Genomic DNA, 12,159 nt, shown 5'->3' with positions numbered 1-12,159 from the left:
AGGAAGAGAGCGCAGAGTGGTGCTTTGGCTTCTTTTTATAGCTTCTCTCTGATGGTAGCAAAAATCTCTGGGCTATGTAGTCCAAGTGTATAATCATACGAAGCAATTATCAGTCCCAGGAACTTCTCATCCCAGAATCCCTTTAGTTTGGCTCAGAAACATGATGTCGGTCTGGACTGTGACTGGGCCATTCTAACACATGAATATGCTTTGATATAAACCATTCCATTGTAGCTCTGGCTGGATGTTTCGTCGTTGTCCTGCTGGAAGGGGAACCTCCGCCCCGGTCTCAAGTCTTTTGCCGACTCTAACAGGTTTCATTCTAAGATTGTCCTGTATTTGTCTCCATCCATCTTCCCATCAACTCTGACCAGCTTCCCTGTCCCTGCTGAAGAAAACCATCCCCACCACATGATGCTGCCACCACCATGTCTCACGGTGGGGATGGGCAGTGTTAGTTTCCCCACACATAGCGTTTTTCTTTTAGGCCATAAAGTAGAATTTTGGTCTCCTCTGACCAGATCACCTTCTTCCACATGTTTGCTGTGTCCCCCTCCCCCACATGGCTTCTCACAAACTACAAACAGGACTTCTTATGACTTTCTTTCTCCAATGTCTTTCTTCTTGTCACTCTTCCATAAAGGGCAGATTTGTGGAGAGACGACTAATAGTTGTCCTGTGGACAGATTCTCCCCCCTGAGCTGTGGATCTCTGCAGCTCCTCCAGAGTTCCCATGGGACCTCTTGGCTGCTTCTCTGATGAATGCTCTCCTTGCCCGGCCCGGTCAGTTTAGGTGGACGGCCATGTCTTGGTAGGTTACAGTTGTGCCCATACTCTTTCCATTTTCCGATGATGGATTGAACAGAGCTCCGTGAGATGTTCATAGCTTGGGAGATTTTTTTTTTTTTTTTTTTTTTTTTTTTATAACCTAACCCTGCTTTATACTTCTCCGCAACTTTATCCCTCACCTGTCTGGTGTGTTCCTTGGCCTTCATGATGCTGTTTGTTCACTAAAGTTCTCCAAACCTCTGAGGGCTTCACAGAACAGCTGTATTTATACTGAGATTACATTACACACAGATGGATGCACTTAAAGGAAGACTGTTGTTTATTATGGACTTGAATATTTATATCTTTTTATTTTTGACAGATTTCAATATGTATATTTAATTTATAGAGGCCGGATTCATTCTGATATAACATATGTTGCAGCCGGCTCTGTAGTGCGTTTACTATATATATATATATATATATATATATATATATATATATATATATATATATATATATATATGTGTGTGTGTATATATATATATATATATATATATATATATATATATATATATAATTTTTTTTTTTTTTTTTTATTCTAAAGTTTATTCCCATGTGATCAGGAGAGGGTACCCTCTTTTTGGTCTAGGTATACTCTTTCTTATTTTCTTGTATATCATTTGTTTATTATTAGGGTGGTTCACTTATATCACCTCTGGAGAGTGTTTACTTATTTGCACATTTATAAGACACACTTGGCACTTTATGATCAATTCACTGTTTTTTGGCTTTGCACTCAATTGAAGCAGTTGTGTTTCTGTGGAGGTTTTCAATTGACTCTGTAGTGCGTTTACTTTTTTTTTTTTTTTTTTTTTGTCTGCACTTTATCAAAATAGTAATTTTCTAAGAGACTGTTTTTAGTTACTTACCTTTGTTCACTTGATTTTCATTTATTTGGATTCTATCACCTTTGTGGTGTGTTTATTTTATTTTATTTAATGTAGCACTTTGCACTTTTTGATACTATTCAGTAGACATTTATAGATATATATTTTTATATTACACTATTGATTTATGTAATTAGGCATTATACTTATCACCCTCGGAGGGTTATTTAATATAGGGACAGCGCAATACCAACATATCTTTAGTTTCATATTAAGTGGATACGGCGTGATCCATTCCGGTAGTAGCAGCAGCCCCTGACAGTTGATAGATCACCAGTGGTAGCGCAGGAATAAAACACTATCATTTATACTGAGATTACATTACACACAGGTGGATTCTATTTATTAATTAGGTGACTTCTGAAAGCAATTGTTTCCACTAGATTTTAGTTAGGGGGTATCAGAGTACAGGGGGCTGAATACAAATGTACCCCCCCCCACACACACACACACAATTTTCACATATTTATTTTTATAAAATGTTGAAAATCATTTTCCTTACACTTCACAATTTTATATGCCACTTTGTGTTGGTTTATCACACAAAATCACAATAAAATACAGTTACGTTTTTGGTGGTAACACGACAAAATGTGGGAAATGTCAAGGGGGTGTGAATACTTTTTCCAGGCACTGTATAAATCCTGTATAACAATTATAATGTATGATTTGGGACCCTTGTTAAACATTTCCCTTTTCTACTGTTCTATGGGTCACCTTTCTCACCCCACCAGCCCTGCTGAAGCTGTTATCGGCCCACTACGCCCAGCAGACGGATGAGCTGGTTCCAAAGCTGCAGCGATTGATCGAGCAATGTGAGAAGAGCCAGGAATACGGGGCAGAGGCTCAGGACACCATCGCCGACTGGTAGGTGCAAACACAGAGCAGGGCACTTGTACAGGGGTAAGGGGCACATTCTGTGTGTGTGTGTGTCTTATGCAAGAGGATTTCGCTTTTTTTTTTTTTTTTGCAAATTTTTTTTTACAAATAGCAATATAATTTTTTTTTTTTTTTTTTTTTACAATAAATAAATTACAATATACATTTTTTTTTTTTTTTTTAATAATCACAAAAAAAAAAAAGAAATAAAAATACACCCCCCCCCCCCCCCTCCCATATACTGCAAGTGCAATTTTTTTAAAAAAAAAGTGTAAATTCTTTTTTATTGGGATTTCAAAGGGTATAGTTATACAAAACAAAATAATGATTGGGCATACCCAGGATTAATGTGCAATTTTATTTTATTTTTTTTACAATAAATGACAATATAATTTTTTTTTTTTTATATTACAAACCCACCCCGTGTTGTTTTGTTTTTGTTTTTTTTGTAATACATTTTGCCAAATTGATTACAATATAATTTTTTTACAATCAATTTGGCAAAATTTATTACAAAAACAACACGGGGGGGGGCGTGTTGTTTTTTGTTTTTTTTTTGTAATTTTGCCAACTTGATTGTAAAATAATTATATTGTCGTTTATTGTAAAAAAAAAAAAAATTATATTGTAATTTATTTGTAAAAAAAAAAATGTTGCAAAAAAAAAAAAAAGAAGCAAAATCCTCTCGCATAAGAAATTTAAAAGACAAAAAATGCACATTACTCCTGGGTATGCCCAATCCATTATTTTGTTTTGTATAACTATACCCTTTGAAATCCCAGTAAAAAAGAATTTACAAAAAAAATTAAAAAATTGCACTTGCTGTGTATGGACTACACAGCAAGTGCAATTTTTTTATTTTATTTTTTTGGTCCACGATGGAAAGGTAGCGTGGCGTGAAACTGTGGTGCAATATTGGACAATTAGCTTTTTTTTTTTTTTATGAGACTTATAAGTAGGGATACGGAAAGGATCAAAGTCTTACGGAATGAAAGCCCATTGAAAAGGGTACAAGGGACAGTCGTTGCTCCTCAAAAAAAAAGGTATTGCGTAAGCTAATGTGTATATGAAAGTAAACAGGAGAGGGCGCCACCTTTCTAATGCAGACGTGTTTGGGGTGTGTGTGTGTTTGTTTTTTTTATTTTTATATATATATCTCCACTTCACTACCGACTGGGCACATTTACCCCCTTCCTGCCCAGGGCAATGTTCAGCTTTCAGAGCTGTCAAATTTTAAATGACAATTGCGCGGTCATGCTACACTGTACCCATATGACGTTTTATAACATTAGTTAAAAAAATAAAATAAAATAGAGCTTTCATTTAATTTAGCTTTCAAACAATCACCACTGGGTATGTTTGTTGTTTTTTTTATTTATTTTTTTGCGAAACAAATGAAAAAAAGACTGAAAATTTGAGGGGGGGGGGGGTTCTTTTAAAAAATGTGATGAGTAATTTTTCTCCTTTCACTGATGAGGCCGCACGGATGGGCACTGATAAGCGACACTGCTGAGGCTGCACCAATGCGCGCTAATGAGGCTGCCCTGATGAGGTTGGGCACTGATGTGCACTGATAAGCGGCACTACTGAGGCTGCATCGATGTGCGCTAATGAGGCAGCACTAATGTGTGCTGATGAGGTTGGACTGACTGGCACTGATGAGGCGGCACTGACAGGTGCTGATGGGACTGACGTTCGCTGATAAGACTGCACGGATGGGCACTGATGTGCACTGATAAGTGGCACTACTGAGGCTGCATCGATGTGCGCTAATGAGGCAGCACTAATGTGCACTCATAAGGCGGCACCGATGTGCGCTGATGAGGTTGGATTGACTGGCACTAATGTGCGCTGATGAGGCGGCACTGATGAGATTGCGTGGACGGGCACTGATGTGTGCTGATAAGCGGCACTACTGACGCTGCACCGATGCGCTCTAATGAGGCAGCACTAATGTGCGCTGATGAGGTTGGACTGACTGGCACTGATGTGCGCTAATGAGGCGGCACTGGCGGTTGCTGATGAGACTGCAAGGACGGGGACCGATGTTCGCTGATAAGCGGCGCTGATGGGGTTGCACTTACAGGCACTGAGGAAGCGGCGATGATGAGGCTGCACGGACGGGCGCTAATGAGGTAGCACTGACGGGTGCTGATGCGGTTGCACTGATGAAGCGGCGCGGATGAGACTGCACAGACGGGCACTGATAAGTGGCACTACTGAGGCTGCATCGATGCGTGCTAATGAGGTGGCACCAATGTGTGCTGATGAGGTTGGACTGACTGACTGGCACTGATGTGCTCTGATGAGGCGGCGCTGACGATACTGCACGGACAGGCACTAATGTGCGCTGATAAGCGGCACTAATGAGGTTGCACTGACGGGCGCTGATGAGGTTGGATTGACTGGCACCGATGTGTGCTGATGAGGCGGCATTGGTTGGCATCGCTGATGGTGCTGCACTGATAATTAATGCACTGATTATCGGCGTCGACCACCCCGCCAGGAAAGCCGCTTATCGGCTCTCTACTCGCACTCTGTCAGAGCTGCCCTTGGAAGCTGCTGCTGTGTGGCAAACGGTGTATAGCAAGGCTTGAACGCCGCCACCCTCTGGAGGTTTCGGGAGTTCACTTCATATATAAAAATATTGTGCTGGCTCTGATTAATCTGCGACTGCTCAAGGGGACCCCCCCCCCCCCCCCAGCAACCTCTGGAGGAACCCTGGTTGAGGAAGGTTGCTGTAGCAAAGGGTCTCAAACTGGCGGCCCTCCAGCTGTTTTGCGAAAACTACAAGTCCCATCATGCCTCTGCCTGTGGGAGTCACGCCTGTAACTGTCAGCCTTGCAATGCCTCGTGGGACTTGTAGTTTCGCAAAACAGCTGGAGGGCCGCCAGTTGGAGACCGCCCCTTCCTGTAGAGCGCCGGTCTGTGGATTTTTTGATCGTGTGACTTTTTTTTTTTTTATTATTATTATTATTTGTTTATTTTATATTTTTTTTACCTTTCGCAGGTGGGAGCAGCCGGCCCAGATGTGCCTGCCCTGGGAGCAGAGAGGAGGTCTGACCTTACAACAGTGGCGCGATCGCTGGACCCTAGCTGTGACGGCGTTGCAGAGGACTTCGGGAGGCAGGAGATGATACGGAGGGAAGAAACGATCGAGAATATTTCCTATAGCAGAAAAAAATTTGTAAACTGACACGACTTACTACAGGAGCACAGAAGACTTTTTTTTTTTTTTTTTTTTTTTTTACTTGCACACCGGCCACTTGATGGCGCTGCAGAGCAACTCGACGGGTTTTACATTGACGTTGGCACAGCATGGGCTGGGATTCTGTTTTTTTTATTTATTATTTTTTTTTTTTTTTTTGTAGGCAAGTCCAGGCAACCATTCATTCAAAATAATAAAAAAAACTTTAAGAAACAAAATGGGACTTTAAAGGCACGAAAATGACGTTCTGCATAAGGGGCTCCTTTTTTATTTTTTTTTTTTTTATTTTTTTTTTTTTTGGGGGGGGGGGGTTGCCTTTTTATTTTTTTTCACATCTTCCGAATTTTTTTTTTTTTATTTTTTTTTTTTTTTATTGCTCAATAATAACTTTTGTTTAATAGACTGTTTTCAGTTCATTAAAGGAACGCTTACAAAAAAAAAATGTGTGGCATTATGTGTAAGAGAGCTGTTGATGGGGGACATGAGCCTCTTGCCCTCAACCCTGGCCGGTGGTTGTGGGGGGGGGGGGTAAAGGGTTAGTGTTTTGAGATAACCTAAAATGACCGACGCGTTTCGTCAGTCGTTTAATGTACAGACACCAGTTTTAAAAGGTTTTGATCTGGGGATCATTTGTGGATTTTAATCTTTTGGGTCCCCTAAGGACTTACGGGGTTAAGGACCACCCTGTTTTTTTTGTTGAGAGCCACTGAGCCCCCATATGAATCCAGTTGACATTTTTTCTGTCAACCATGAAGTCCAACCCAGGTTTTTAGTTGCTATAATATGTGTGCGCTCTGGGAGGATTTGCGCCTCCTGTTCTGGTGACCGTTGTCACTGAGACGGAGAGCGGTGGCAAATACAAAATATTACAGTTGTCGCCAGGAACAGAAATAGAGGGGGGAGATCTTACTGCGGGGTCTATCGGCTTTGTGAACTTTTTGGATTGATATCCTCTCGTGTCCTTTTTATGCATTCTGTCCTGGAGACAATCTCCTCAACTTGAACACAGACCGCAAAAAAAATAAAATAAACAATTTTCACTTTATATCCAGATCTAGTAAAAAAAAAAAAAAAAAAAAATTTTAATTATTTTTAAGCATTAAAAAAAAGTTTTAAAGAATTTTGAATTATTTAATTTTAAATTGATTAAATCTAGTTTTATTTTTGTTCTGTATATACAGTGAGAATGGTTTTGGATTTCTATAATTTTTTTTTTCAAATATTTATAACAATTTATTAAGTTTTCGTGGTCGCATAACAAAAGTAGTAGTGCAGGCATACAGCAATAGTAACATGGCTTTCAAAACACAGGAGATTTCTATAATTTTTATGTAAAAATGTAAATATTAAAATTATTTTAATTGAATTTTTTAATTAAATTTTTTCATCTAAAAATGATAGAAATCCAAAACAGTTCTGAATATACAGTGAGATTGGACAAAAAATAAACACATTTTAATTACTTCTAAAGTAAATAATTCAATTTAAAATTATCTTCATCTTTCTTTATATTCAAATGTTTGGTTTGTATTTTTATATAATTTTAATATAAACATTTAAATATAAAAAAAAATGAAAAATTTAAAAAAATCCAAAACCATTCTCACTGTATATCCAGAACCAAAAATAAACTGGTTTTAATTATTTTTATCATTTTTAGATGAAAAAAATTTAATTAAATTAAAATAATTTTAAGATTTAAATTTTGATATAAAAATGATTGGTTTTGGATTTCTATCATTTTTAGATGAAAAAAATGTAATTAAATATATCAAAATAATTTGATTAAAATTTTTATAATAAAGTTATATAAATACATACCATTCTTACTGTATATCCTGAACAAAAATTATTGAAACGAGTTTATTTTTAAGTTAAATAATTCAATTAAATTAAAATTTTAATATTTAAAAATAATTAAACATTTGTTTATTTTTGTTAGTTCTGGTTATACAGCGAGAATGATTTGTATTTATATCATTTTAATATAAAACATTTTAAAATATATGATCCATGGTTTCTGATGGTTCTTATGTATGCTTCCAAATAGTTTTTTGTATTATGACTCAAGATTATACTTGTGACATCTACTCCTTTCTGTATATTTTATATACTTTAATAAATAAAAGTTTGTAAACAAAAAATTAAATATTAAAATCATTTTAATTATTTTAAAAATATAAAAAAAAAAATTGTTAGTTTTGGATATACAGCGATAATGGTTTTGGATTTCTATCATTTTTAAATGAAAAAAAATGTAATTAAAATTTTAAGTTTTAATTTTTTTATATAAAAATGTAAATCCAAAATGTATTTTAATTTAATTACATTTTTTTCAAGATTTAAATTTTTATATAAAAATGTAAATCTTAAAATTATTTTAATTAAATTTAAATCCAAAACCATTATCGCTGTATATCCAAAACTAACAAAAACACATTTTTATATTTTTAAAATAATTAAAATGATTTTAATTTTTTGTTTACAAACTTTTATTTAAGTATATAAAATATACATTAGTGTGACAAGATTCAGAAAGGAGTAGATGTCACAAGTATGATCTTGAGTCCTAATACAAAAAACAATTTGGAAGCATACATAAGAACCATCGGAAACCATTCATCATATATTTTAAATGTTTTAGATTAAAATGATATAAATACAAACCATTCTCACTGTATAACCAGAACTAACAAAAATAAAAAATTTTTAGTTATCTTTAAATATTAAAATTTCATTTTAATTGAATTATTTAACCTTAAACTAGTTTTAATCATTTTTGTTCTGGATATACAGTGAGAATGGTTTGTATTTATATAACTTTAATATAAAAAATGTAATATTAAAATGTATTTTAATTGAAATATTTAATTAAATTTTTTCATCTAAAAAATGATAGAAATCAAAAAACATTCTCATTGTTAGTTCTGGATATACAAAAACAAACACATTTTAATTACTTCTAAAGTAAATAATTCAATAAAATGATTTTCTCTTTTAAATCTAAAAAAAAATAAAATAAAAAAAAATAAAAGAGAATTTTAAATTGAATTATTTACTTTAGAAGTAAATAAAATGTGTTTATTTTTTGTTAGTTCTGGATATACAATGAGAATGTTTTTTGATTGCTATCATTTTTTAGATGGAAAATATGTAATTTAAATCAATTAAAATTATTTTAATATTACATTTTTGTTATATTAAAGTTATATAAATACAAACCATTCTCGCTGTATATCCAGAACAAAAATGATTAAAACTAGTTTATTTTTAAGTTAAATAATTCAATTAAAATTTAATTTTAATAATTAAAAATGTGTTTATTTTTGTTCTGGTTATACAGCAAGAATGGTTTGTATTTATATCATTTTAATATAAACATTTTTTTAAATATAAAAAAATGAAATCATTTTAATTAAAAAATAATTAAAACAAGTTTATTTTTATTCTGAATATACTGTGAGAATGGTTTGGGGCAATCCGGCCTTCCCCCCCGGGTGAGGCGCGTTCCTTCTTGATCCGGGAATGGCCCCATGACGATGTCTTGGCTCTCCACTTCTACTCTCGGGGTGCCCCCCTCTCATTTGATGCCCTGGTAGCTATCTCGAATTCATCTTCATTCCCTTTCTGGTCCTTTCGACAAATTCGCCACTTTCTAACGACCCATGCCGACCAGTCCTGCTGGTCCAGGCAGCTCACACAGTTCGAGTCCCTATGCCACCTGAAAACGACGCAGAGACACCTAATTTCTATTATATATGCGCTCTTATCCTCGAGTCTGTCTGCACCCCCGACTTCCGCGCAAATAGCCTGGAATAGAGACCTTGGCTCTCCCCTCTCGGCGGACCAATGGGAGGTGATACACGATTACGCTCACAGGTGCTCCCTAAACGTAGCGGTCCAGGAGAACGCTTACAAGATTGCCACTAGATGGTACCGAACGCCGGCGCGTCTCCATAAATTCTCTCCCTCCGTTCCCGACACATGTTGGAGATGTGGCGAGAGTGGAGGCACTATGCTACACATCTGGTGGTCCTGTGAGAGGTTGCAACCCTTCTGGAAGGAGGTCAGTGAGATCATTGCACAAGTTACAACATATAATTTGGATTATACACCAGAACAATTCCTTCTACACCACTCTTCTTTGACAAGAAAAGCATACTATAAATCGTTGGCCATGCACATGGTAAACGCTGCTAGACTCTGTATCCCAATACTTTGGCGTTCAACTCGCGTTCCCACAATTGGTGAATGGCTTAGGAAGGTCTCCACCATTAGAGAAATGGAAGAACTAATACACACCTCACAAGACAGGATACACAAATTCTCCTTCACTTGGGCGTGTTGGGTTCATTTCACGACCACTGCGCGATATCGGCAGCTGACGGTTTAGAGTGGATTTCTGCTTGGGGGCCCTGGGGGGGGGGTGGGCTTTGCCGGATCTGGCTGACATGCAGCATCCTCCAGACCCCCTTTTCCTTGTTCTGTCTGTTTTCTTCCTTCTTTTCTCCCTTTTGTCCGTCCTGCCCCTCTTCCCTTTCCCATTTCGTCGAAATGTCCGAAGTTTACCTATAGGTAGTAGGCTTCTTTTAGGCCCTACCCAGTTATCCCGGAGGGTACTCTATTGGAACCGGGTCCACTTGATTGACTCCCCCCCTCTCATGGGCCGCACTTTGCCGCCTGGGGAGGGGGGAGGGAGGGGACACGGATTGAAGATCCTCCCTCCACATGCTAAAATTTATATTCTGACGATTGTGTTGCCGGTTCAGTGTATTCAATGTAATATACATAAGCTGTACCCTGTGTATTTTTTTTCTTTTTGTTGTTTATACATCCTGCTGATTGACCTGCTTTCTTTTGTTCAAACAACGATCTTTGTTACATGTTTTCTTTTTGAAAAATAATAAAATCTTTGTGGAAAAAAAAAAAAAATGTAAATATTAAAATGATTTAATTATAGGATGTATAAATGTATGTATGTGGGAGGAATGGTGCCCCATCATTGGTGTCGCTGGGAGGAATGGTGCCCCATCATTGGTGTCGGGAATAATGCCCCAAGGGCCGGATAAAGGCAAGCAAAGAGCCGCACTTTGGCGATCATTGCCCTAATGCAATAGGCTGCACATTAGGTGCTGATGGTGTCACAGCCAATGATAACGAGCCAAAACAGGAGGGAACCCTCGGGATCGATCGGGGAAAAAAAAAACATTTTGCTCCAGAGTTCCGATTTGACATCTGCACAGTGAAAAGTCACACAGACGTTGGACGCCTTGCGATGATCTTCCTGACATCGGTAACCCAACTCTTGCAGTTTCTCTGAATGAGTCAAACCCCACCCAGCTTTTCACACCTCTGCCAGCAAGAGACGGAAATTTCTACTTCTCGTAACGCCAATTCATAAAGAGCCGCGTCCTCCGGGCACCGCCAGGAATGGAATCCTCCGCTCAACGCATCGCGTTGGCTGGAAAGCCGATGGAGAAGTTCTCGCCTGGATCGCTATGAAGAAAGTCAGACGCTTCGTTCTGTTCTTGGCAAAAGAAAATTGGGCTTAAAGCGGTTCTCAGAGCCTGCAGGGGGCAGTGTTGTCTGTTTTCTGCACCTTTTACCATTCATTTTATATCATTTTTTTTTTTATTTATTTATTTTTTTTAATACCTTTTTCTAATTTTATTTTATTTTTATTTTTTTTGGTTGCTTGTGTAATAAAACCTTTCAACCGCCAAATAATTATGCGTTCGGTGCTAGAGTGCAATGCTGCCCGCTAATTTACGGATACAGGAAAAAAAAAAAAAATAATAAAAAAGTGGGCAAAACTTCTAACCATAAAAAAAAATCCACAATGAAAACAAACACTGAAGTGAAGCAAATAATATCCACATCAATAAATAAAACCAGCAATATAGTGGAAAATGTAAAACCATATACAAAATGGTATGTATGTATGTATATATGTGTGTGTGTGTGTGTATATATATATATATATACACACACTTTTTTTTATATATATAATATTTGTATATGGTTTAAAATTTTCCACTATATTGCTGGTTTTAGTTATTGGTTGTGGATATAATTTTTTTTTTTCATGCAAACATACCGTGTGTGTGTGTGTGTGTGTATATATATATATATATAAATTACAATATATTTGAATGATTTCAGAGAAAGAAATGCTGGAAATAGATCACTCTATATAAAATATGAGTTTCACTTTTTGAATAGAATTACTGAAGTAAATAAACTATTTGATATCCTAATTCTATGAGATGCACTTGTATGTTTATATATATATATATATATATATATATATAAGAAAGAAAAACATTTTTTTTTTATTTTTTATTTTATAAATTT

General features: G+C 36.4%; 1 protein-coding gene across 1 annotated transcript in view; it reads left to right on the top strand.

The window, feature by feature from the left end:
• The window catches only part of HAUS5 (HAUS augmin like complex subunit 5), a gene marked incomplete in the record, with an annotated part of 32,882 nt that extends 26,821 nt beyond the window's left edge, over positions 1 to 6,061 (top strand). Inside the window, 2 exon segments of the mRNA XM_077456404.1 lie at positions 2,453 to 2,585; positions 5,608 to 6,061. Of these exon segments, the coding sequence (XP_077312530.1) occupies positions 2,453 to 2,585; positions 5,608 to 5,734 (260 nt within the window).
• Positions 6,062 to 12,159: the final 6,098 nt, after the last annotated feature.

This window comes from Lithobates pipiens, unplaced genomic scaffold, assembly GCF_037356315.1.
Source record: "Lithobates pipiens isolate NorthernLeopardFrog02 unplaced genomic scaffold, aLitPip1_a1.2 Scaffold_27, whole genome shotgun sequence".
In the NCBI taxonomy this organism is placed as follows: domain Eukaryota; kingdom Metazoa; phylum Chordata; class Amphibia; order Anura; family Ranidae; genus Lithobates; species Lithobates pipiens.
This window is presented reverse-complemented; position numbering and strand designations above follow the sequence as displayed.